The sequence below is a fragment of the Xiphias gladius genome, chromosome 9 (genome assembly GCF_016859285.1).
Source record: "Xiphias gladius isolate SHS-SW01 ecotype Sanya breed wild chromosome 9, ASM1685928v1, whole genome shotgun sequence".
Taxonomy (NCBI): Eukaryota; Metazoa; Chordata; class Actinopteri; order Istiophoriformes; family Xiphiidae; genus Xiphias; species Xiphias gladius.
Window position 1 is genome coordinate 19,526,462 of NC_053408.1, and position 27,472 is coordinate 19,553,933.

Here is a 27,472-nt window from a genome sequence, read left to right on the forward strand (position 1 = left end):
CAGGAGTGAAACATAAAAAGGACAAATGTGGAAAAAATGGAAATGGGGTGCTTGAGTCAATGGTTTCCATTCACTTCCATCCACTGGTTTTTTTCCATATTGGATGGCTGACGGCCCGACTAAACACTGATATCATTAGCATCACATTTAAAATAGTTCAAAACTCAAACAGAGAAGATTAAAGGGGAAACATGCCTCAGTGCTGTACAGTGTTTCACAGACTTGGCTCAGCAGGTTTCACAGTAAGTCTCTTCCAATCCCTCATTCCTCATCTGCCACTCTTTTTTTTTTAGAGGCAGGTTTCAGGGCCCATCAGCCCGGTACTGTATGGACACTCTGCTGTTATCACCAGCTCTCCATGGTAACTAGGCAAATCCTTTCAGTTGTAGCACACAGTGAGTGAAAAGGCGAGATGACAGCAATGGGATGCCAGACTAAAGCGGCTTTGTGTGTGTGATCAGTGAAGAACGTAGAGCTTTGTCTGCTTTGTAAACCAGCTACGATACAGAAACATTTACAACACTGAAAAAAAATCTCAATATCTTGGTAGTAAAACCAGAACGATATTCAACAGGCCACAGACAATAAACCGAACTAAGTTTCCTGTATGTTTTGTGTGACTAGACTGTCATTTGAACCTGATTGTCTCATTAACACCAGAGCGAAGAAATCCCATAAACGTCCTCTCCAACCTGTTCTGTGTCTGCTCTGATGTCCTGCAGCTCTGTTATCAGGCTTTGCTGGGCTATTCCTACTAGAGATGTAAAACAGGTGCTGGGTCTCTTTCCAGCTCCTTTTAAGGCCACTGAACACAGATCCAGCTTTATTAAGATCTGCCTCTAAACCCCCAGGGACTGCCAAATATGGCAATTACACTGTGTCGCACTTTAGACACTGTGGAAGAATTTTCTTTCACTAGAAAAAAAAAAAGTGTGGAAGTGTGGAGCCCTGTAGTATGTCGAAACTTATGTCACATCGATATTTTAGTGATAACCGCTGAGATAAGAATACCAACACACATGCAGTATTTTAAGAAGTGTGGGGAAAAACTGAGACTACATAACACATTATGCCCCCTAGTAATTTATTACCATTGATAGCCCTTTCCGACCAAACAGTTCCAGGAATTATGGAGCCACAGGATCTAAACTAAGAAACTAAGCCAGAAACTTACTCTTTTTACATTTCCACCACAATTATGAAGATTAGTTCTATTTAGAGCCGCAACAAGTAGTCAGAGTGGTGGACTTGCAGAAAACAAATAGGCAGCTATTTTGATAATCGATTAACTGTCTGAGTCATTTTTCAAGGAAAAACTAAACGAAATCCATTTGCTAATGGATTTTAAAATGACAATAGTTTTTGCGATTTTCACACACTGGGAAACAACAACACAGATTCACCATGCTTTACTTTGTATATAATGTGGGGCATGCAGAGTTAGAAAAGAGGTCTCTCTCTAGATGAGTGTTATTTATTCCTGATTTAGTACATAACCGCAAATAATGCTGCTATGATTAGTCGATTAATCAATTGGCTGATCAACAGAAATTTTTTGGCTATTTTGATAATTGACTAGTTGTTGAAGTCGTTTTTTTCACCAAAAATGCCAAACAGTTGATGGTTCCACTTTCTCAGATGTAGTGCTTGATGCTTTCCATTTTCATATGTGAAAGCAAACTGAATATTTTTAGGTTCCAAACTGTTGGTTGAAAAAAAAGGAGTCATTTGAATACATCTTTGTGGTCAGTCGAAAATTATAACAAGCATTTGTCACTATTTTCTGATGCTTTATACACCAAACAATTAATTGATAAATCAACAAAAATAATCTGATAATTGATAATGAAACTGATAATTAGCTGAAGCCGCTGTGCAGTCACTGCCCCTAACTTTGTTTTAAAGTCCAACCGAGAAGAGTTTGTCCCTCGTCCTATTATTAATACTATGGAATGCAGTGCTTCCATCATGATGAAAGTTCCTCATTCCAAACTCTTTTGGCACTTGGAACTACGGCAAAGGAACTAAATTTAGTGTCAGGGTTGGTTCCTCCAGTTGAAACACAGGTAAGGTTCCTAAAATAGTTCCTGGCCCCATGGAAAAGTTCCTGCTTTGGAAAGGGACTTTAACATTAGAACACAGATAACATCTAAAAACCTCAACAGTATAAATCTTTTTATTATCTGCAGCAACTGCAACAATTCCATATCCTCCAATTGTGTCTGATCTTCAGGAAATGAAAACATATTGAAGCTCTATTTGCTATAATAAATGGAGTCCAGGTTGATCCAACAACTGCTTAACACTGGAAGCCTCCCACTGTCCATCCACATAGTAAGTGAATGACATCAAGCAGAGGTAAAGGAGACACTCACAGTGCCTGAGGGTGAGTTTTCTGTGTTATTTGTTGCTCTTAGGTGGAGCCTGGATTTCTAGAGTCCAGCTGATCCTGGTGCTGAGAGTATAATAGCAACTTGTTGCTGAGAAACTGCTACTGGCAGCAAAACAAAGGAGATGTATCTGCCAAGGCTACCATTCAAACACGAACAAATTGTTGCGGGTTTGATTTCTACACAACTGCACCAATTCCATATCCTCCAATTGTGTCTGTCTTCCAGGAGGCTGACTATTTTTAGCTTTGCTATGGGATATTATTAAAAGCAACAACTTTCTCAGACGACTCTTGAGATTTCAGCCACTCTGACTGACACGAGAGGCTATAAAACACACTAAGAGAGAGAGAACCAAAAAGAGACAATACAACCCACAGGAGACCGACAAGTGAAATGCTATACACTAAAAAATGGATGTGTATGTAAGGTAACTACCCCATGCTAAAATTTTTACTTTTCATTGCAACTCAGGCCCAACAGTAAACTTTCCAAAAAAAAACTGTAAAAACGCCATGAAAAAACAACAGAGCCAGCTCTAGAATTAAGTGGAGTACACCCACTCCATAAATGATAAATCCACCAGGAGGCTTTTACAGGCTGAGCCAAAGGCAAGTCTGCCACAGCAGGCTATGGAGAGGAGACCGCTGTTTTATATGGTACATGTTCCTCAACACAGTACCCACCATCAAAACCCTGAACAGACAGGAGCTGCCAGTCTAGCCTCTCCAAACACTGTTGATGCTAGGTCTACCATGATGAAAAAAAACTTGGAATATCAACAACAGAGGAATCAAAAGAGAGATGTTGTACAGTGGGTTATTCCGACTTAACACGAGTGACAGAACTGTTTTTAATTTTCTAAAAGATGATGTAGGACAGAGGCAGATCTGCTGTAAAGTGGTCCCCTCCTGTGCCTCCTTCAGCATGTTCTCATGGTCATTGACCTTTTGACCCTAAAGCTTTCAGGGTGGTCTCGAGGTATTACTGCTTTTCTAGAATCTGTTTCTTCCTGACTGCCTGTCTCACTGTTTCCAGTCTTCATCTAAATTTGAAAAGTCACGTCTGTAACAGTGATGTACTTGCTAAACTATTCCTCTAACTGTTCAACTATCGGGCCGGGTGCTTGCTGTGGCTGGCCATGTGTGGAATGTCTGGGTCTGGGGCATATCTGACGTTTCCTCTGTGGTTTTTAGGGGCTAGAGCTCCCTTTCTCTTGCTCTCTGTGGTCCTGGGGCTGCAAGCTCACTGCAGTTCACCAAATAAGGGCATTGGAGGAGGAATGCTGCTTTAGACGGGAGAGCATCTTTCCCTCTGCTCGTGGTGAAAATAGTTCAGCTTTAAGAGGCCACTGCTTCAGATAGCACCCTGCTGTCTACTGAGCAGAAAATAGAAGACGATGTCATTGCTGCCTGGATCTAGTTCTTGAAGAGGAATCAGACGTTTGCAGCATCAATATGGGGAAAAACTGTTACATTCAACCACTTTTTTGCTTTATAATTTAGTAACATAGTGACTGGGCTCTTATCTTTCCTCTGATGTTTGTAACAGTATCATTATCATAGTCATATATGTATAAACATACGCACCCTGAACCTAGACTGGCTAAACTCGCAGAAAGGGAAAGAAAGTATCATCAGTATCATCTTTCCAAAGTAAAAATATAACTAAAAATAAAAACCTTATTACTCAAGTTGGTTGATCTCTTATCCATATAAGTTACAAGCTGATAATAGCCATGAGTCCAGATGACATTGTCGACGATCATGGTTCAACCTAAGTGAAATTTAAAAGTGCAGACCTTAACAAAACACAAAAGACAGATCTATTCATAAATAAAATCTATACGACTGCTTAATAATAAAGATGAAGTTCAAGATGTCCTTTAAAGGGGCACTCCACTGATTTCACACATCAGACTTTGCAAAAGAGAATTTAAAGGTGTAATTGCATAGATGTAAGTGAAAACAAAATCTACAATTGTTGGTACAACTTGAGACAAAGATGGATCACTGAGAGATGAAGATAGTTCAACTTCAGTATAAATGCTTCCCATATCCCAAAGCTTTATGTTTCCACTTCATGACTGTATGGAGACAACAAGAAGAGCAGAGGAGGTTGAAGGAAAACACTAGAAAGAACTGGAGTCTTGGTAAGTTAACACCAGTCAGATTCTGACCGTGGCTGAGCTACAGCCGAGCTACAAACAAAAATACACTTACAGCTATTTTCTATACAGGTGATACTTCGGCTTTTTGGGCCAATAAACAAGGAGTGCAGAAACAAACCAGTGGTCATGGTAGTGCAAACCAACACAAGGTGAAAATTTGCTTTGCACAGGGTGTGAACACACCTTAAAGAGCAACTTAACATGGCAACAGAATGTGATGTTGCCTTGAAATTTGGAGGCGGTGTATCCCTTGGTAAGTCAGTGATGTTTTGGGGGTGAATTGGACAGAGTTACTGGATTTTCTCTGGAAAATCAATTTTGTTGTAACCAACATTACAAAATGGGACCAGGATCAATAGTGTAATAAAGTGACTGTAAATGTAATTTACTAACTCAGAAAAAGTGGGATTTAATGTTAAATTACTCTTTAAGAAAATAGCCTCTGATGGTGTGGGAGCCAGCATTTTTGGAGTATCCAATCAAGGGACGTCAACATCTCTCAGCCTCTGCTGTTTCGATTTTGACCACTCTTTTTTGTCTTTTGTCTCCTAGCTTTATCAAAGCTTAACACTTATTTGCAGGAGTGCTTCTTTGATAATGTCAAGAGCCCTTTGCTACAACTAGCCATGACAACAATGATTAAATTAAGCTGAAGTGATGACATTTCCATTAATTATTAAGAGCATACAATCTAACTTTTAGTGTCGACGGAAAAAAAGCCATTTCACTCCACTTCTGGCATTTTTCTTGTTACATCTTGAAATTTTTAGACGGTTGTGGAACACAATCAAATTCAATTGAATTGTTTTACTTTTGGTCAGCTCTAAACATGAACATGAAGGAGGAGACTTTACTTCAAGCTCCCATGACCTTGAAGTGTCTTAATATGGCCACTATTAAATCTAAAGCCGAAAATACTTTTTTATGCATGTACTGTAAGGCATGGATCTCCTTGTTATCAGAAGCTTAGCAGAGCGGGTCTGTTGATGAACAGCAATAAGGGTGGAGATAATGTGATCAAAAGAGCAATAAGACAAAGACTGGGTGGGTGTGGCTTGTGTAAATCTCTCCACTATATAAAAGCCACGAGAGGAATGGGATATATGAATGTAAGCCTCAACCCTGACCTCAAACAAATCATATCTGTCCTCCAGTGGTGGCTCGAGCCACTGGGTAAACAATGATGAGGCTGATGAGATCAAGACCATTAATGTGTTGTTATCAGCTCCAATGTTTGAGAGAGGTCCTATCCTCAGGGTCCAGAGCACAAAGCAGCCATTTCCCTGACCCACTTTTCTTGCCTCGTGGAGAAGATGAAAAGACCACAGGACAATAAGGCAGACAGTTTTGGAATCACTGTTACAATGAGAGGAAAACACAAATGCACACCAGCCTGGGTGTCACTGGAAACACATTACACAGTGGAAACATGCCCACGCGCTCACGCAAACACAACCAAGTTTCCTCCCATTGTCATCACTGGCAACAGAGAGATTCACCAAAGGTGACTTCAAACGCCTGGCTTATCCATAGAGGCATAGTCCAGCTATGAGACAGTCAGCTCCTCTACTTTCCCCTCACTGTCCTACAAACTTACAGGGACCCACCTGCTGAAAAAGTCTCTTACTTAAAAGTAAAGCTGTAAGGTCAAGTTAAACTACTGGTTAAAAACTGTTGCTATCCTAGAGCATAACCTGCGTTTCGTCCTCTCAAAACATGTAAAAGTCAGTGTCTGTGTATTTGCGGCAGGCTGGCTTGTGGTGTGTGGCCCCCTGTGTTTACACACAAGCAGTCAAATCTCCAGCCTGATCAGCCAGTAAGGGTTTGGTCACCCGTGACACATTCCCCTGGCGACACACTACAACCACAAACATAGGATTACAGTGGGCACCAAGAGGTGACTTCCCAGCCTTTTACTCTTTGGTTCTCAGATTCTTTTCACTGCACGTCAAAATGCTTATAGCGGACTCTCTCTAAAAAAATATGGCTATGCTTTAGCTATCAGTTTCAAAATGTGTTTTACCAACATATTTTAATAAATGTTTGAGAAATGATGGTGCTACAGGAAAGCTAATTGTACAAGACCAGTTTTTAAGAAAAGCCATGCTTATCTCAATTGCTCCATTTACCCCCCTGAGCTAATGAACAAGTTTTCAGTGAGGTAGCACATTTTCAACACTGCTGACTTCACAGCCTTATGTTTTTCCATCTACCCTCCACCAGATAAGCCTGCAGCATCCTCCTCACATTCCCAGGCAGAGCTGGGAATACTTTATAAACTCTAACAACAGATGAGCCTCTTGATGAACGTCATCCTGCACTGCAGAAGCAAACAGACTCATCAGATTTTGTTTACATATCAATCCCGACAAAATGGTTAAAGCTGGAAACAATATGAGAGATGCTCCAGATTGTGGAGGACATAAGTATTTCATTAACCATCCACTACGGTTTGAGTACCAGCACCACATATCATTCTATCTTAACAACGTAGGATTCAAAATACTTTATAAGTCAGCTTTGCAAATGATTTATGAGGAAGGAAATGCATTCAATGCACTTGTTAGGCATCTAGAACATACATGATGCTTTTTAACAAGAAATACTGCATCTAAACAAAGTGTTTATCTACAAGATACACCACCTTAAACTAAAGACCTTCTAAATACCTTGTAATATCACACAGAATGCTATTTGATATCTGTTTCACAGTCATACCATCAAAGTATGAAAGTATGATAGAAAACCAGTAGGGACAATATGGCCTAGAATTATTTATCATTTTATTCAGTACTTCCAAAGCAAAAAAAAAAAATTCTACTGACAGAATTAATTAATTCAGTGTGACCTGGACCTGGATAAATGACATAAAATGAATGGATTAACTGAAATTGAATAATCCATTTAAGTTCATTATGAGACCATGAGCTTTCTAGCTACTGTAGCTACCAATAGTGACAGTGTTTGCTACAGATCTGATGGCACTGACTGATACAAAAATAACTGACATTACTGCCTACAACAGCCAAGTGAAAATATTAAAATGTTATTTAGACTTTTGTAAATTAAGTTTAAGCCTTTTTAATAACTTCTAAGACCTTTTTTGAGGAAACGGATTCCAGTGCTTTTGAAGACTTTTTGTCATGTAGCATTTCTTTAGCCTTTAGGTTCAGTTCAGTTCACAGCCTTTTTGCCATGGAACAAGAGGAGGAAGTCTGTGAGCAGTGGACAAGATGCACAACTTACCGATTCGTCCAGGGCAAAGCGTAGACAGCCATGTTCATACAGCACAAAGAATCTCCTTTGCCATTTCTGTCAGAAGAAATACTTGCAATCAGAAAAGCCTGATTCTAAACTGCAGTTTTATCACAACATGACTGACATATTGCTCTTTACATACAACCAATGAAATGATTTTTTTTATCTAAAAATAGTCAAAGACTATTGACTTGTTTTCCCTGAAACACTAAGGTTGAAAGTTTAGCTTGACTTTTCATCATTTCAGAAGAGGCTGTAGGGGCAGTGACTGAAGCTTTTGAAGTATTCCAGTACAGTAAATTTACATTAATTGAGGGGAAGTGAAAGCATATACATGCACTGTACTTGTAATACAGTGTAGATCCCCCTTAACTGCACACACAAGCAGGTCTATATACATGGTCTTACCCGGGATCTCTGCATAGGATTGTCAAAGTCAGTTCCCTCAGGGGCCAAGCATAGCCATCCGCCATAAATAGGTTTAGCCTGTAAAAGAGAGAGGGGGGTGAAAAAAGAGAGCAATTTAGGTAATCATTAAAACTAGGAGAGAGTGAGCTGAGGGGGATGGGGAGCAGAGAGATGGTGTAAATATGAGGGGGGAGAAGCCTTTTGGGGCCCAGATGTTGCCTCTGTTTTCACAGTGCAGTTTGTAGCCACACAAAACCAGTTAGTGAGCCTTTTGGTGGAATCGGCTCTGTTTGATGACAAGCTAAAGTGCCTCTATTTCCGGTCTCCCTCAGCAGATGAGACTATTATGACAAACGTTGACTGACTGGTGACATTCTCAAAACACACAAAATATATCTACACACATGCTCCCAATTCACCTTCTGGATATGTTTAACCACAAACTACTTCAACAGAGGCAGAACAGTTCAAAAGACATGGAAACATATAAAGACATTCTGCCCCCACTGGGCAGTAGGTAGGCTCTTTAAACCTGCTGCTCTTTGCTCTCCATTAACCCTGACAGTCTCTCTGCTTTAAGTGTTAACCATTAGCGAGCAGCTCTCATACCAGCACTCACTCCCCCACCTTTTCCACAAACCTAACCTAAAATGTCTCTGCTTGAAGGAAGAAGGATCTGATTATTAGTCTGCTATTCTAATACTGGGCCTGTTACTGCTCCATGTCACTGCATGCCTGCCATAAATCTATACGTGCCATGTTAGAACTTGCATGGATGTACTTATGAAGCTGGTTTTGATGAGCTGAAACCATTAAAAAGGTTATTTTGGAGGGACAGCATGTTTTGACCGAGATAAATCAAATCCTTCTGGTAATTTGACAATGAGTGACAGCCTGAAAAAGGTACAGACTCCAGAGAAACAACCACTACGGGAGAGGGAGAAAACAAGGAGAAGCTCTTTCACAAACTTTTAGAAGGAGCAAGAACACATCCTTGCTCAAGCATTTAAAATAACTCACAATGGAGCTAGCTTCCTCTCCACTGATCCTGCTGTGAACAGCCCACCACTACCCTTGCAACCTGGAGCTATACTGCTTTTCCTAGAGAGCCTGTCATCTCAGGCCACGTCACTGTAGGAAAATCAGAGGTGTAAATAAGAAAGTTGCAGATGCCCAAATTCCATTCAGCCGCTTTAGTTTCAGGTTTCTGGAACTGTGCATGCTGGCTCACTGTCATGCTGTCATGACTTACTGAAACCACATCTGCTGTGAAAGAGACTAATATCCTCTGTCTTTACAACTGCAATGTAACCGGTCAGCGTTTCGCAAACATAGGCTTTACTTGGATGGCCTTCCCTGGTAGGTTAAGACCCGACCAGGTAGATAATACCACCCAGATCAGGTAAATCTTACATTAGAATGCCTTATTTCACTCTTTTCAAACTAACTCATTTTTGGCCACACACCTGTCTGAGTTGTGTGTGCTGCAGCAACTGAGTGGGGACCAGTGGCTTCTCTGTGCGCTGCTGCCTAGCTAGTATTTACCGATGCATATGAGGTTTTAGGGGACATTGGTAAATTGTAGCTACAGAAAATGGGTTACACTCTCCCCCTCTGAACTGCATGGGTATCTGAATGCACAATCGGTCCCCCGCACTCCCCCTACCACAAGTAAATTCTCAACCCCTGTGGGAACCACTGCCAGTGCAATTACCACAATGTGCACTGGATAGTACAAGGTATTGTACCATTAGTCTGTATCTGATGTTGCACTGCGCAGCAGATAAACCAGGGGAAGGGCAATGTGGCACAAGCCATTTAAAATTTCTCAAGCCATTTAAAATTTCCCAAGCCATTTAAAATTTCTCATTTTACATTTGTTTTATTTTTTTGTGAGCATTTTTGCCTTTATTTGATAGTGGTAGTAGGGGATGGGAATGTGGGAGAGAGAGGGGTATGACACGCAACAAAGAAGCCTGGACGTTAAGGTTATGTGGTATGCGCCTTAACCATTAGGCCACCAGAGGACCCAACCATTTACAATTTGAATCCATTTACAATTTTTTATGCACAAATGAAAAAACCCACAACCTGACTTAGCACTAGATGCAGTCAAGGAAAGAAGTCCACAGATATCCACTTTAATAACCAGTTTCAACACAAATAGAACAGAAACTGAACGTCTGCTAGCTAATCTATCTGCACCCACTTATTCTTCCTGACACGACATCAGCCTAAACAGATACGCTCTTATTTTAAATCCACCCAGCTGTCTACACAGGCCACATAACTGCTCACATTTTACTCTCACTATACGCCCGTACACATGATCCAAGGCATATTTTTACACATTAAGTCTAGTTTCGTGAATTTTATGCGCATTAACTACAGTGACCGCAAAATGCTGGTCACCTACACTCAATAGTGTGCCTGAACGCTGCCTGGTTAGACACACACGGAGCACTGGAACTCCTGCTGCTGCTCTGCCAATGTGCTCCTTACGCTACACCTTCTGTGTATACATGGTGTTAGACATCTTAATTAATTGGCATTTTTATTTATGTGCTAAGAAAGACAATCTCAAGTAATGGAATTTTTTCAATATATAGTCAATTAAAAGCCAGATCTCCAATAATGGCCGGGGGCGTGGTCAACACGAACAAATAAAGGTCGGCCCCCAAATATAGGCTGGGGAAAAGCAGGGGTGGATAATGGTGGATAATAAGGGGGCCTTGCAATACTATAATCTACTGACATATACGTTGTTTTAAGAGAATATTTCTAATAAATGTACCTGGTATGTATTACAAGGTTCAAACTGACACAATGCTGGCGTTTGATTGATTGATTATGATCCACTTTGCTTTGTCGCCCTTTAATCTCATCCAGCTGTTGTGGAATATGGTATGCCTGCAAATGTTTAACAATAAAACCCCTGTTAAGAAATTAAGGGTTTCTGTCCACTGAACGTTACAGGGCCAAAACTGAAAAAAAAAAAAAAAGATGTATTTTGAAGTTTGTCTGCATTAGCGCAGACATGGCCATTGTTCTAATAGCAACTCAGACGAGCAGGTTCATTCTAGCTGGGGTGCTGTTTTCACTGACCAGGCTTGTGGGTGACAAAAACAAATGCACCAGGGTGTTAGACCAAGGAACCCATGTGAAAATCATCCTGATATCACAAATCCAAATCCTAAATACAAAAGGCCCTCCCACAAACACTATCGGCTGGCACAGAGCTATAGTCTATTTGGCACAAAGTGATGAGAACAACTTAGAGAACAGCCTGCAGTCAGTAACTGCATGGGAACATTTGGTACATGTTAAAGCTATAGGCTGTGTAACGCTTGACTCCACTCTGCATCCGTTAGTCATAACCTCCCATAGTGGGATGTTGAGCAGCAGCCTCTGGGAACCTCTACTCCAATTTCCCAACCCCACACTTCCTTTCTCTTCCTCTGACTGCTGCTCCCACTCCTTAAGTCCCATCACATCCCTGCCTGTCTTTCTCGGTCCCTCCCACGTATATGTAAACCTTGTCCTGCCTGCATCCTCCATCACTGTCCTGCCTCCCACCCCCTCTAACAGACAGTGTGATCACTTTTCTCCAGCAAGGAGGGACCGCCAAGTCTGACGAACATCTCAACTCTCTGGGGACAAACAACTCATGTGACCAAGTGAAAACCGTGACGACAGGGCTGAAACTCGTCGAGAAGTAAAAAAGGCTCCTTTTGGAGCACATTGATTGAAATAAAAGATTTCACTCAGGCTCCAGCAGCAGCCCCTCCCCCAGCCCACCTTTTATACTAGCAGTGTTGAACAAAGAGATTGTTTATATTGGATACTGTCCTTCCAACATTCAGCTCTGTTTCCTTTGCATAACTTTTCCATGTGGGCTATCTGTTTCAAAGTTGCAATCTCAAGCTCGAGTTCCCTTAAAGTTCTGAATAACTTTCATTTAATTTAGGGCTCAAATTCACTTAGTTAAATCCCCTATTCATGGTGATTTAACAGCATTACACAGCTCTACTGGAGCTTTCTTTTTACCAGGTTATGGAGTTTATCTCCTCTATGTCAGTCTGCATCAGTTTCTGAACACTGGGAACCTTTTACAATGCTTTACCCTCACCTTGGGACTGTTGAACAAGGCTAGGAAGTTTAAAACTGGGTATGTGGTGTTACATAATGCAGCTTCAGATCAGTAATGGACTGTTGCGTAGCGCTTACTAGTTTGAAGGCTGTCCAGATAGAATCCTTACAAAATCTGCTCGTGCAACTGAACTTCCTTTTAACGGTTTGGATAGCTGACAGGCTGCAGTCATTTTCGAAAGCCCGTGGGCAAATGGGACAACAGTGATGAGCGAAGACTGATGGCATATCATTCTTGGAGGGCAGGGCAATACACCCCTCTCGGTGTTGTCATACGGGCTGTGGTAGAGTTTTTTTGCTGGGTCACGGGGAGATTAGAGGAAGTGATGTAACCATAAGCCCTCTATCCAGACTTAAGAATCTTGCATCTGAAGGGTTAACCTGCAATAAACTCAGTGCAACAAGCAATACAAACTATTGAAAAAGAAAGCAAGCATGTGCCCCCACACACTCTTAGAGGAGAAGAGGATGCTGACGTTGCTGTTTAGCTCTTAAGCCATGCTGAAGGGCCCATCTGGGTCTCGTCGTCTGGGATCAATTACAGGATACAACAAAGACTAAACTAATGATCTGAGAGAGAAATCGAGTGACTCAGAAAATGTGCTTATATTATGATATCCACAGCTAAAGGGGGCTTCCCTTCATCTTTGCTTCACTCATCTTTGTTGTTTTTCAATCAGGTTCCCATTAACCTTCACATAGTGGTTGATATTCTGCTTGGAGTACACAGGAAAAAACAAACAATTGCAGATAAACAACAACTGAATGTTACACAATCTATCACAGCGACCAAATTGGCAAGCAAATGTAACCATTATAGTTAGAAGAAATCCACAGGAATTCACTTTCACCAGTATCATTCAGTCACATGGACTGAGAGAAGCACTAAGAAGAAGAAATGAAAAACCCATGGATGTCTTGTATTTCAGCAACAACAAACACCCAAACTTTGCTCCTTCACAGATGTAATTGCGCCGTTCTTGAAACAGTACTTTACGATCGCCTGTGCCACATACGGCTATGTCTCTCCCTCTAATGGACATCCTACTGATCATTTCAAATCAATTTTGGTATCTATCCCATTATGGAGGCTGTAACTAACAGAAAAGCGAGACAGAATAGATTAAAAAAAAAACCCGGCAAGGCTCTATAAGGATATGACTGTCAGCCCACATTCTCATAGGCTTCACAAGCAACTTACACAGCCACCAACCAATAATCATTTTCACTTTCCAATGTTTGGCAGCAACAACAAATCATGAAAAGGACCATCTTAGTTGGCATTCGGCTAAGGGACTCGAAGCGACAAAAGATACGTAGGATCTTGGTTTTAGTAATATTTTTACTATTCGTCACATTTTGCTTACCTGGGTCAAATCCTGGTCCGTCAATAGATGCAGCTCCCGTGGTTTGAAGCAATTCTGACATTTACTTTTGTTGAAGAAGTTCGCCTGGAATTTCCTACAGGAGTTTTCTTTCGCGGTAGACATGATATTTCAGCTCTTTTTAAAAACTCTGTGCAGTGATTTCTCTGAAGGACTGGTATCGACAGTGGAGTTGTAATCCTGCCCTTCTCTTGTGCGTCTCTTCTATCCCAACTTCGAAAAAGCTCCAGCACTCCGATGCATTTCAAGTTTCAAGTAAAAAAGACCAAGCAGGGGTTGAACTGTTCGGGGAGAACGTTCAAATCAAACCCTTCTTTTGTCCGTTTAGCTGTATCCAATTGCTGCTTCCCAATAAATAATTAGCTGCCATCAAGCCAGCCTTCTCATCACTCAGTCAGTGATGAATGCTTTTCAGTCCATGGCCTGCAACCACAAAGCGGAGTGGTGAGAAAGATGGCTAATATCCTGTTAGCTTGCCAGTGGATTTCCAGATCAATAACGTGATGGCGCAAGCCACAAAAACAACATTTGCACACAGTTCTCGCCTTCAAGCTCTGAGGCGATAGTGTCCATTAAGCAACATCAGACTCCCATGTGAAGGACCCAACCCAGAAGAAAGCTTGCAGTCAGGCAGCAGGGTACTCTCCCATTCGCAGCAGTCAGTCCATGCGAATTTCATCCAGTGCTTCTCTGCTAGGCTACGGTTAGCTCAGTTAGCTAGCTCGCAGATAGACTAGCTAATGAAAGCCTCTCCTGGCTGGCGTCTTCAACTTGACTTTTAAAAGTAAGACGGTCCGAAAATCCAAACGGTTCCCGTGCCTTTCTCCCAGGTAGAGACGCTGCGTGCAAGGAAAGCCCCTCTTGACCAGTCACAGTCGGCAAAATGAGTATTTAGGGTTTGGTTCCATAACTAGCCTGGTTAGCAGCAATAGGTTTATTTTCTTCTCTCCCAACGGAGCGAGGGGGGCGGACGGAGCGCGCGCACACATACACACACACACGCACGCACGCACACACATACAGATACACATACACATACACATACACATACACACAGGCTCCTGGAATTCTATGGGATCTCGCGATAACCGCTCACTGCCGCCACCCGCAGAGAGAACACTGAGCTGTTTTAATACATTATCACTTTTGACACCTATGAAAGTAGATAACCTATTAATAATTACTCACCGCATATTTCAATTCAGTTTAAACCACTATATCAGATTCCCGTAAATTTTCAGAAAATCAATAAATAAATGGTGAAAGTATCAGAACAAAATTAAATCAATTTTCACATTTCTATACTTAAGTAAAATGAGCAATACTATAATGTAGCTAAAAATAATCAGTTACAACTAAAAGTCCTACATTTCCTTCATTAAAAGCACAGAGGTTAAAGTAAAAACACTACAATGTCCAATATATTAAATACAAGAAAAAGCGTTGCAGTAAAAATTTTAATTGAATAGAAGTATTAGCGTCTAAATGAGCTTGAGATCTAAAAGCATCATTATGAAAAACTGCCTGAATTCAATACTGTTACATTGTTATATAGATTGTGTCATTGTTTATTATTGCTGATGCCCTTTTAATATTGTAGCTGGTCAAGTAGGAGTAAAGTCGAAGTATTTCATATAGAGAGGGCTGTTTTAATCTATGACAATGTATTATATTTTATAAGATCTTTTGTGTTTTGTATGTAAATTCTTAATCAGCAAAGTAAATATAGCTGTCACACAAATAAAGTGGAGTAAAAAGTACAACATGTTCCTTTAAAATTTAGTGGAGAAGAAGTATAAAGCAGCAGAAAATGGAATTACTAAGGCAAAGTAGAAGTAGCTCAGAACATACCTCAGAACCGCCTCAGATCAACGGTACATCAGTAAATGTACTTATTTACCTTCCACCACATGGAAAGTATTGCCAGCATAATGTATTTAACGTATCAAAGTAAAAGTACTCATTACATAGAAAAAAAAGGCTATTATGCATTATATAACTGGATTACTATTATTGATGTATTAACATGTGAGCAGGTTTTTGCTGTTGTAGTCGGCTTAGGTGAAACTAATTTTGAAAACTTTATATATCTATAACACTCATCTATTCACCTATCATATTTTGTAAGATGATAATATATTTTGTATGTAAAAATATATGCACACTAACTTGTCATCTGTCAAATAAAAGAGTAAAAACTGCAATATTTTCCCCTAAAATGTGCTGGAGTATAATTAAAAAGTAGCATAACACTGAAATACTCAAGTAAAGTACAAATGCCTCAAAATTGTACGTAAGCACCGTATTGACTTACTTTTTGCGTGACCTAATCAATAAAAATAAAATTACTGAATCAGCCACAGAAAAGTCTAAATACTTCCCCCCTTTCCCCCAACACAAAGTGGAAGTGAGGCTCTCACTTGTCGTCCATCCCTTCATACTGGCAACAAGGGAACATGCCTATAATATTATCCACCACATATGTGTTTATTAATGGCTGACTCAAGCAGAGGCTATTATAAGCAGCAGGCTCCAGTGGACAGAATGCGGGTCAGACACACAGACAGACAGAGTAAGAGAGCTGTATGAATGGACGAAGGACACCGAGGGAGGAGAAGAGCCCCTGTTACCTAACTAAACCCGGAAAGAACAACAGCCAGGTCTTCTGAAGGATTAGCTCCTTGTCTGTGCTGTAAGTGAACCAAGAATATCACAGATTACAGGCGTGTGTGTGTCTGTTGTGTGGTTTTTATAGATCTGCTCTAATAAGTTGACTAACTCACTGGGATCCTATCCTGTGTCAGCCCGAACATGGGGCTGAGCTGGGAGGTGGGTCTCATGTGTCATTATAAATACTGGTTTTAATGTGGATTAAGGGTTATCTCAATGTGTTTTCCCAAACAAAGCAGGAACAGTAAGGCCATCAATTGCTCATAAATGTGAGGCTCCCTATATGCACCCTGTGGGGTATCCTATGACAATATTCTGGAGGTGACATAGTGCAAGGCATTCTGTGGCAGCAGCATGGCCAGAATATATTTAGCTGTTCTCCTCAAACTCACTTTACATGGTAAGCGTGTTAGCAAGGCAACCAAATAAGAATTCTTACCTCAGGGAGCTTAACACATTTAGAGCAGAAAACCATAATTCGTCACAGTCAACGCAAATACATCTATAAATCTGATATGTTGTTCTGCCAGCATCTTAAATTAGTTTACTCTCACTGGCATTAGCCTTGTTATATGCTGCCCACTTTAAAACAATAGTGTGAAATTTTTGGAAACATGCTTATTGACTGTCTTGCTAAGATGTAGATGAGGAAAACAGTACAGCGTTTGTATCTGTACAGAAAATATGAAGAAGGAAGTATTAGCTAGTTAGCTTAGCACAAAAACTGAGAGCAGGGGGAAACAGCTAGCTTGTCACTGTCCGAAGGTAACGAAATCCACCTACTAGGGCCTCTAAAGCTCACGAATAAACGAAGGTCCTAACCCGTTTGTTTAATACTGAAAATAAATAAATAAATAACCAAAACAAAAACAAAAACAAAATTAACTGTAAAAATTACACTAATAACGGGCTAGCTGTTTCCAGTCTTTGTGCTAAGCTGTGCTAATTGGCTGCTGGCTCTAGCTTCATATTTACTGTGCGAATGTGAGAGTGGTATCAATCTTCTCATCTAACTCTTGGCGAGAAACCGAATAAGCGTATTGCACAAAATGTCAAACTATTACTTTAAAATTCAAAATGAGTAGTTCCAGAGGTTGAAAGTTGACCTATATGTTACTCAGATTCCACTCCTCCTCATGTAGACAGGAAGAGACACATGATACAGAGAACTGTGTTGTTTCATAGCCTGAGGTTTCCTCTCAGGAAGGTACTATCTTACACACATGATTGCCTCCAACAGATAATGCGGATATCCATTGAATTTACACAACATTAGAGACTCTTTACTGTTTTCTTGAAATACACTGATAAGTTGAATCCTGATAAAATCCAATCCCCCTCATTGGTTTCCATGATGAAATCAGCACCAAACACAAAGAGGAGTTATAGATAAAGAAACAAATATAGAGAATGGATTTTCCGCATTCAGATAACTGAGATGAATTCTGTATTTACTTTTAAGTCCATGTATTTTTGTTATTGTCACTGTATTAGTTTACACCATAAATGAGCCACACCTTGGGAGACCCAAAACCTGATCCGAGCAGTCCTGTCAGCACAGACTGCTGGCTCCTCTAATGCAGGTCAGTAGGTCTGTAGCTGTTCCCCATACTGATTCTGTGCTCTCTCCTCTACAGAACATGGCCCTGCCCTCGGTGATGGTGTTGCCGTTGCTGATAGTTGTGGCTGCTGGGTTGTACTACATCTACAATGAGGTCATGCAGTTCATGTCCAAGTCCTTAGTGCGAAACAAAGTGGTGGTGATCACGGATGCTGTATCCGGGGTGGGGACTGGTAAATAATCCTACATGTGTCTTTAATATTTAACCTGACTTTTATTGTCATGGCGGCTTTGTTTTCACTCGCCTTTGTTAGTGTCTCTATCTGTTTGTCAGCAGGTTGTTTGAAAGCAGATTCCATGTCATTTCACCAGACTTATAAGCCTTTGAGGCTAAGGAATAATTGATTTACTGTAGGTGGTGATTCAGATCTCAGATGTGTGCCATTTTATAGTTAATGTATGATAGCCGTGACTGAAATGAAAGGAGAGAGAGAAGATTCAAAATTCTAAGAGCATGTTGCTTTGAAGAATATATGTCTCTATGTTAAGGTAATAATCATCTAATGGCTGTAGCTTTGTATTTAATGTACACACAGGAGAGTGTTATTAATCTTTTCATTTAACTAGAATAAGTGCATTTCCCCAAATCTCCAACCATCCCTTTTAATGAAGTCACAAAATTTTGCAAATAATATTTTTCCTTTCTGTTTGTCTGTTCAGAGTCTGCCCATCTCTTCCATAAGGGCGGTGCCAGACTGATCCTATGTGGGACCAGCTGGGATAAACTGGAGTCTCTGTATGACTCTCTGACTAATGGTGCTGACCCCAGAGAGGTGAGGAAATGAAATCAATTAAAATGGTCCATGCAGGCATTACTTTCATCATAAACATGCCAGACGCTGAGAAAACCCTTCCAAACTAATACCATTAGTGGTGGTGAGTGTTCTTTTTGGCAAACCACGCAAGTGAGAAACAGATCTTTCACTATGGCCTCTCCAGTAAACATTATGTCATGTCTATTAATATATACTGGAAACTAAGCAGTACAGTGACAATTCTTATTAGCGAGCAAAGTCATACCACAAAAATCCTTCAAAAAGCTGTTAGGAATTAACAGATGACACTTTATTAAGCAAGAGAATAGCACGTTCTTTTCTTATATTTATCATAATCCTCTCCTCTGTTGCCACCTCCCAGATCACCACTTCCTTTTATGAGCACAATAGTAGGATATCCTCTCTGACAACACACTGTCCTCCATGAATCTTCTGCACACAGGCCAGAACAAATGTGTCTATATGTGAAAAACACATATAAATACAGTAGATAACAATATCATCCAGTTTGCAAAGAAATGAACTCATGGTTATTGAGGTTTAGCTGACAATGACACAAATTAAATTAGTTTCTGTTTTCCATTTAAATTGTTTTAATTGGGATTATCATTGACTGGAGGTCATAGCTCGCTCACCTTTGTTGTTCCCAGGGTAGCATCTGTAGTACGTTTATTTGTGTGTTTATTTCATAGGGACAATGCTCAATACATCTATTGTACCAGATATAGCTAAAAGCTAATTTTAATCTGTCGTGCCTGCACAGGGGCCACCAGTCATGTGCAGATTGGAGAAGTTAAAGATAACTGTCAGTTGTAATGAATTAAAACCTTAAACTTTGAAAAACAGACATTATAAAGCATTAATACAAAAAACATGTACTTGTGTGTTTTTAGTTCTGGGCTATATGTTTTATGTTAAAATATATGATCATATTATAATGACATATTTTTCTTGTTATTACTACACACTAAATGATTCAGTACTAACAAATCTTTCCTGTTATAACAACATATCATTTTATCTTCTTAATCAAGAAACTTTGACATGATTACACAATACCAACAATTGTTGTTAATACAAGAAATTTCTTTTTGTATATTTTTAGCAGGCATTTTATGCTTTTAATAGAAAGCCTTTATTAGAGAGATGACAGGAAATGAGAAGATAGAGATAGGGGAATGAAATGGAACAAAGGTCCCCGGCCAGACATGAACCAGAGGCATTGCGGTTCATGATCGGCGTCTTAAACATTTAGGTCATCAAGGCACCCAGAACGAGACCCTTGGTCAACAAAATACAGGACTTTCACACAGGAGATTCCTATGTGAAAAAAATAGGCAGCATTTTTTTTTTTTTCCATGACTGTTCCACAACCTTAACCATTTTTTTATTATTGTAACCATGATTAGATGAAGGGGCTCTAACCCTAATGAAGCACTTGCTTAAACCCAAGCCACAATCTTTTCCTAAACTTAACCAAGTAGTTTTTGTGCCGAAACCTGACCAAACTGTGACTGTTCCACAACGTCACAACCTCAAAGCCGCGTGTTTATTATTGCTACCATGACGATGAAGGTCCCGTAGGCCTGCTGTTGGTATGCTTCTATGACTCATATCTGAGGGTAGGGACAAACAACTTATATAGTCATTTAGGTTGGGGGACTTGTTACATTCAGTAGAATTGGGTGTGGCAAAACTGTGATCTAAGAAACCCAAACTGATTTATTTTAACACAGTTACAAACTACAGTTACATGAGGAGATTGATACCACTGCCACGTCTTTACGCTAAATATGAAACTAGTTTCACCTGGGATTGGCGTAGTTTAGCATAGAGTTTGAAAGCAGAGGGTAACAGCTACCCAAGATCTGTCCAAAGTTTAAAAAGAAAAATTTACCTACCAACATTACATCGCATAAGGTGTGGTTATGTTCTAGACTACTTCTTGGCACAAAGAAAAATGTAAAAACAACTATTGGTGATGTTACTATCTCATGGTCCAGTGACTTCCTGCAGCAAGAAGTAATAAGTTCATGTCATGACACATAAAACCACAATTTTTTTTTTTACATTCCTGTTTGAGTACAGATTAAACAAACAAGATATAGCATGTTACTTAGTAGGTTTTTGCGTTGCTCGTAGGCGGAATTTTCAAATTATAGCTGTTTCCCCCTGCTTCCAGTCTTTGTGCTAAACTAAGCTAATCACCTGCTGGCTCTAGCCTAAAATTTAGCGTACAAACACGAGAGTGGTATCAGTCTTCTCAACTAAAATACATCATTATAATGTTAAAATATCTTTATATAAAATTAAAGCTTTAATTTTCTCATTATAACAAGAAACTGAGAAACTAAGCAAATATCGGCAGCAATACACTTCCGTACCAGTCAGATCAATGCTTCATCAACAGCACATATTGTCCACACATAGTAAAGTAATACAGTCTTGTGTCTTTCAAGACATTCGCCCCAAAATTGGTGATCTTGGACTTTAGTGATATGGACAGCATGGAGGATGTGGTGGCTGAGGTGTTGGAGTGTTATGGCTGTGTGGACGTGCTGATTTGTAACAGCAGTATGAAGCTGAAGGCCCCCGTACAGAGCATCTCCCTGGAACTGGATAGAAACATCATGGACATCAACTACTTTGGCCCCAGCAGTCTGGCCAAAGGTGGGATGCACATTCTTGAGAAAATCACCAAACCAAACAGACTACCAATACTATTTCCACTGTTATGATTGATCTTTCCAATCTAAATGCTAACATGATCAAATAATGTGGCAGGTGTTCTTCCAACAATGATCTCAAGAAGATCGGGGCACATTGTGCTGGTGAACAGCATCCAGGGCAGACTGGCTGTCCCATTCAGAAGTTCATGTAAGTTGTCACCAAAAGTCTCTAGGAGCTTGTCTCAACCAAAAGGTTGATTCACCAAATCATGAAAATCATATTTTTGAACTCTCCTCTTATGGCATTTAACCCTTAAAGGTGGGTAGAGTTGCTACAAACTGTACTCAAGTAGAAGTACTGTTACTAGTATTTATATCCATATAGTACTTATAAGTAGTAAGGCAGAATTAAAAGTAGTGATCAGAATGATAACATGAGTAAGAGTATGAAAACATCAACTGAAAAAAAAACTTGAGTATTGAGAAACTTCATGAGTAATGTATTTTTTTTTTGGTTTTGTTTTATCTGGACAGGGCTCACATTGACATCCTCTGTGATGGAATGTCACATCATGATCACCATATTACATAATTAGATAAATATACACTCAGTTGCTGGTTTCTTAGGCACACAAGCTAAAACTAACGCATTCATGCAGGTTATAATGTTCAGTTTTTGTTGAAACTGAGGGATGTTGATTCAACTGTATGATAATCTTGGAGGACACAAGTTGTGGGGCTGTTGAATTGTATTGTGTTATACTGACAGGCGTTTCTATTATTTTGACCACCCCATTTATATTAATGTGGTTAGGCTAAATACCAAACAACTCTCTGAGCTGAACATTAAAACCTTCATGAAGGGAGGATTTATTGAAGGACTGTTGTATTAGGCTGCGTTAGTTTTAACTCAGTTTACCTAATAAACTGGCAACTGAGTGTATGGAAGGGCTATATTTGATGTGTGATCACAAAATACCCATTAAAACATTACGTCAATATTATTGCAAAACAGCAACACTGTGCTCAGACAAAATGTGAAGTGAATTTTAGTGGCAGAGTGATTACATACAAAGTACATGTGAAGATGCAATTAGCGCAAATTTGAATGGGGTGGTCCAAATTGAGTTGGGCGAAATATTGGTGCGTCCGTTGCTAGCTAGCTCACAGCTAACATCTCTACAGTTGGCTGTTTGGGGAGAATAAGAACAAATGGTCCAGTGGTCCAATTTGTGGGAATAATGTGTGGCGAATATTTGCTTCACTTTCTGTCTAAACACACCTTAAGAAAGCATATTTTTTATGTTATACTTCTCATATACTATTGATCAAATCAATTAAGTATGGGCCATGTCACTGCTATGTCAAATAAGCAAATATAAAGAGTGTTAGGGTGTTTTTCAGTTAATCCTACTAACAAAATAGTACACCTAACGAATCAAATCTTAAACTAGAACTGCTTTCTACCATAAAATAGCCCCTATGTTTATAGAAGCATATTCTAGGGGCTGTCCAGAGATATTGCTGTTGATTTTTTTAATGTAACTTTTCAAAACAACAAAATTTCACCTCCATTTGACTGGGGTGGAGGCAGCAATGTCACTGATGGATACCTTTAAGATAGATAAATGAAAAGATATATACTATATTTTCAGAAGATTTGTTCTCTGTGAAAATGATGCTCACTGTTCACTTAAGCATTTATATATTCATAGATTTAAGTACTAACAACCTACTGAGGTTTCAGACATGAAGTTCTCTTCTCACAGTATGGTGAACAGACAGACAGGGTTCCAGTGACACAACTGAAAAAAATTAGACAAAAGTATGTTCTCTGCAATGTATGGAATGAGACTTCTTTACAAACAAGTCACACCTCTTTTGTGTTTGTGCAACTGAATGAATGTTTGTGTGTGTGTGTGTGTTTGTTTCCGCACCTCTCAGATGCGGCATCTAAGCATGCGGCTCAGGCCTTCTTTGACTGCCTGCGGGCTGAAGTAGAGGAGTATGGGATAGTTGTCAGCACCATAAGTCATACCTTCATCAACGCCTCCGACCCGCCACCTGTTGAGAAGTCCGCCCCTAAACCAAACGCCCTGGCTGCATGTGAGTAGAACAACTGGTATGGAAGTTACTGTACAGGTAATGATATATGAAAAATAATTCCAACTGTGTTTTTGGTGATGGAATATAGATAGGAGGTCTGAAAGTTTCTTAGTTGACGATGAGTTGTTTGCTTCTGGTGTAGAGGAAAAAGTAGCACAGACTATTTTCAAATGTTTGGAATGTTCCTGTTTTGTGTTACTTAGACAAATCTAAATTTATCTGTTCCTCCACAGTTGTTACTTGCCAGTTGACCCATGGCGTGCGCCCGTCAGTCCTGGCCAATGAGATTATGCAAACGGTGAACAGAAAGAGGAGAGAGGTTATGCTGGCCCACCCCATCCCCAGGGTGGCCCTCTACCTCCGCTCCCTCTTCCCCTACTTCCTCTTCGCTGTGCTGGCTGCTGGAGTGAAGGACTCAGTGTTGGCTGAGCATATTTAGGAGAAAGGCTGAAAGGCTAAACAGAATCGGAGAGACGTGAAATATAGCATGAACTGATGAACTGAAATGGTAGATCTATAATAGTGTGTGCTTGACACAGAGCTAGATGACCAACAGAGCAAAGTGGGCAGCTGCCCCAAGTTCCTAGATCCTCAGGGAGCCTGAAGGCTCTAGGCAATTTGTTTAAGGCAGTTAATTAATAATTGAATATTTATTCGTTTATACTTGTTAATAATAACCACTAAAGCATTGTAAGCCGAATGATGAGGGCCTTAAACTTGAATAAAAAGGCTTATGTAGCAAGTTGGGGTCAGCAGAAACACGCTGTACATACAACAGTGGCATACCTTCTAAAGTTTCCATGGGTAATGTGTTAGCAAACAGCTGCCTATTTACAAGTCCAGTAGACACAGTGCAACATTAGCATTTGTTTGGAGTCATGTTTCTGTCCACTTGATTATTACAGTCAAATATTCACTCTCCTTTTTGCTCGATTTTGGTCTCCCCCACATCATGACAAAAATACCTCTCTTTAGCTGCTAAATGTCCCAACTATGGATGCTCCCCACCTAACCTCTAACTTTGTGTGTTTGCTGTATGGTGCTGGGCAGATTGTGTACAGTTAGGTTTTTAAGAGTTTTTTTTTTTTTTTAATTGAAGACAGCTGCCTGCTGCGCCCAAAAACTATGCTGATGTGTCCACTAGGACAAAATAATAAAGTTGTGGACTTGAAAACAGAAGAATGAGCTGAAAGACACTATAACTCTCTGGGTGTGTCACTATGAGCAACCACTTTGAATTCCAAGTAGTCATGTGACCCTTTATTAATACTGATATTAGTAAAATATTAATTATATATTGATTATTATTGAGAATCTCATAGATGTGTTCATCAAATTATATGTTTTAGCAGTAATGGAGTTGTACTGGAGTGCATTACACTGAGATGTGGTTCTAAAATTCTGCTCCCCTCATGTATTTAACCGATAAGACAAAAATGAGGCAAATTTGAAAAACACTTCTCAATGTAATGTCTTGTGTATAGTCAGTACAACACCACCTTTAATAGTTAAAGGTGGTATTGTACTAAAAAAAAACATATAAGGGAATTTACACATTTACAACAATGTCATCAAAAACTCAACATAATAAACTTCTACAAAGGTAGAATGTACGGCAGATCTGTTGCATTGGGTTGTATTAGATTACAAATGTGTACTTAATTCAGTGGCCACTGAGTATTTGTTCAAACAGCAAAAAATAAAATAAAATAGGAAGACTCATCTTTACTGTTTAATGTAAAAGGGAAAATCAAATCTTTTGTTCTCTGACTCTTTATTGCATTTAGCGTAGATGATAAGTTTTGTGTATTGTAATTGATTAGATTAGAGGAAACTGTAACGATGCCTGTGATTAAATGGATTGAGGAGAACAGGATCTGATTATAAAGTGGGCAACTGCAAAGTAAACAATAATTACAAAGAAAACAATAAACCAAATAAATGAAATGAGTATTTTGCATGGTTAGGTATGCATTGTAAGTTTTTCACCTGACCACTGTATGACATAAAAATAGAGTGTTCATGTGAACTGTCTAATTCAGCAGAAGTAGATCCAGATCCAGTAGAACCAGCTCAAACCCAGTGAGAAGCTATTTGCAAGGATGCACAGTGGTGGAATGTAACTAAGTACATCTACTTAAGTACTGTATTCATTTACAGTTTTGATGTACTTTACTTAAATAATTCTATTTTATGCTACTTTATGGAAACAAAGAGAAACCAAAGGGAAGTTGTAAGCAGCTGAATACCTAACTATGAAGTTTAATAACTCCTGAATTTCTAATATTGAAAATGAAAAATCGTTGATTATTATTATGTGAAATTTCCAGCAGGTAATTTCTAGTTTTCAGAAACTTTTATTATCTTTTTAGGGCTCGCAAAATAGAAGTATCCAATATTCAACTGTTGGTAATAAAAAAGTTTATTAAATTGGACTGACCTTGTGAAATTCTGACGCCAAAACATGCAATCAGCCTATTAAATAAGATATATTGTTATAAATTAAAGTACCCCTCATTATGTATGTTATATTAGCTCCACCTCAGCCAGCTACAATATTAAAATGCTGTTTACATGTCAATACAGGAGTAATAAAAAACTGAGTACATTTTGTACTCTTATGTTCAATTCTGAATGCAGAGCTTCTATTTTGTAATGGGGTATTTTTCCTTTGTGGTATTAGTACTTTTACTTAAGTAAGGAATCTCATCGCTTCTTCCACATTTGGGGATGTGAACAAGAAAATAAAGGTAGATTTTTATTTTCCATATCATCAGAGGGGCCACCACCGTGAGAGAGTCGGACTGTATTTTAATGCACATGAATGATTTCGGTTGTGAATGTCTTTCTCTGAATATCCTCTAGGTGGCAGCAACATATAGTTATTAATGACTGTATGGCTTGTGATGCTGATGAGTTTAACCTTTGCAGACCTCCTTTCACAATGAATCGTTTATGTGGGGCAAAGTGTCCCAGTATTTGCTCTGTTGAAATATTAATTAACTCTCCAAGTTTGTCAATTATGAAATGTGTGATGAAGAGATGTCGAATGATGAACTCTGACCCATTTTCATGACTGCACTGCAATATAATATAAAAAATAAATCAATAAAGAAACTAAAACTTGGGAATTTGATCTTGAAATCAATCGTTTCACCACAAGAAATGCTGTACATTCACTGTCTGCCAAAGAACTTCTTCAGGCAGCTGTGACGTTTACACAGATGCAATACATCCAGTCACACGTCACTCATAGATTTATTGCACTCATTACTTCAGGGCTGCAGGGCGGGAGCGTCTGCCTGGTTTTATCTTGTGAGGATTACACCGGTGGGATCAATGCTCTGAACATGATGTATATTATATTTGGTGATTGCTCCGTGTATGAAATAACACATTTAGTCACATTCTATCAAAAATAAAATGTCATCTAGAATGTCCAGCTCTGTGACAAAAGCCCTTTTTGTGACAACTGTGATGTAAATGAGAAATATATTCAGAGTGGCTGCTCCAAGCAGTGTGCGTGCATTTGTGTGTGTGTGTGTGTGTGTGTGTGTGTGTGTGTGTGTGTGTGTGAGAGTGTGTGTGTGTGTGTGTGTGTGTGTGTCTGTGTGTGTGTGAGAGAGAGAGAGAGAGAGAGAGGGAGAGACTACTGGCGTCAAGTCCAGCTGGTATGCGTGAGTCTGTCCTCCAGGTCACTCTCCTCTGGGGAGTTCAACATCTTTTGTCTCCAGGGCCTCCGGACAGGAATGTGCCTCTAATGTCCACATGAATAAATGCAGGTCTATGACATTTCCACATGTCAAACAGGAAGGATTTCTTTAGAGCACTCAGCTGGACTCTCCAAATTGGCATTTTGATCGGACACAT

At 39.6% G+C, this 27,472-nt stretch overlaps 2 protein-coding genes across 2 annotated transcripts in view; one reads left to right on the forward strand and one right to left on the reverse strand.

Annotated features, from left to right (window-relative positions):
• LOC120793913 (myosin phosphatase Rho interacting protein) overlaps window positions 1-14,742 on the reverse strand; it is a 44,405-nt gene extending 29,663 nt beyond the window's left edge. Inside the window, 3 exon segments of the mRNA XM_040134357.1 lie at window positions 7,807-7,872; window positions 8,227-8,304; window positions 13,743-14,742. Of these exon segments, the coding sequence (XP_039990291.1) occupies window positions 7,807-7,872; window positions 8,227-8,304; window positions 13,743-13,865 (267 nt within the window). The 5' untranslated portion in view covers window positions 13,866-14,742.
• A 1,495-nt stretch (window positions 14,743-16,237) lies between these two features.
• dhrs7cb (dehydrogenase/reductase (SDR family) member 7Cb) lies at window positions 16,238-26,714 on the forward strand. The gene is made up of 7 exons (XM_040134468.1): window positions 16,238-16,452; window positions 18,068-18,224; window positions 18,712-18,824; window positions 21,287-21,497; window positions 21,612-21,704; window positions 23,441-23,602; window positions 23,836-26,714. The coding sequence occupies exons 2-7, from the start codon at window positions 18,071-18,073 to the stop codon at window positions 24,039-24,041; spliced, it is 939 nt and encodes a 312-aa protein (XP_039990402.1). The 5' UTR covers window positions 16,238-16,452; window positions 18,068-18,070; the 3' UTR covers window positions 24,042-26,714.
• Window positions 26,715-27,472: the final 758 nt, after the last annotated feature.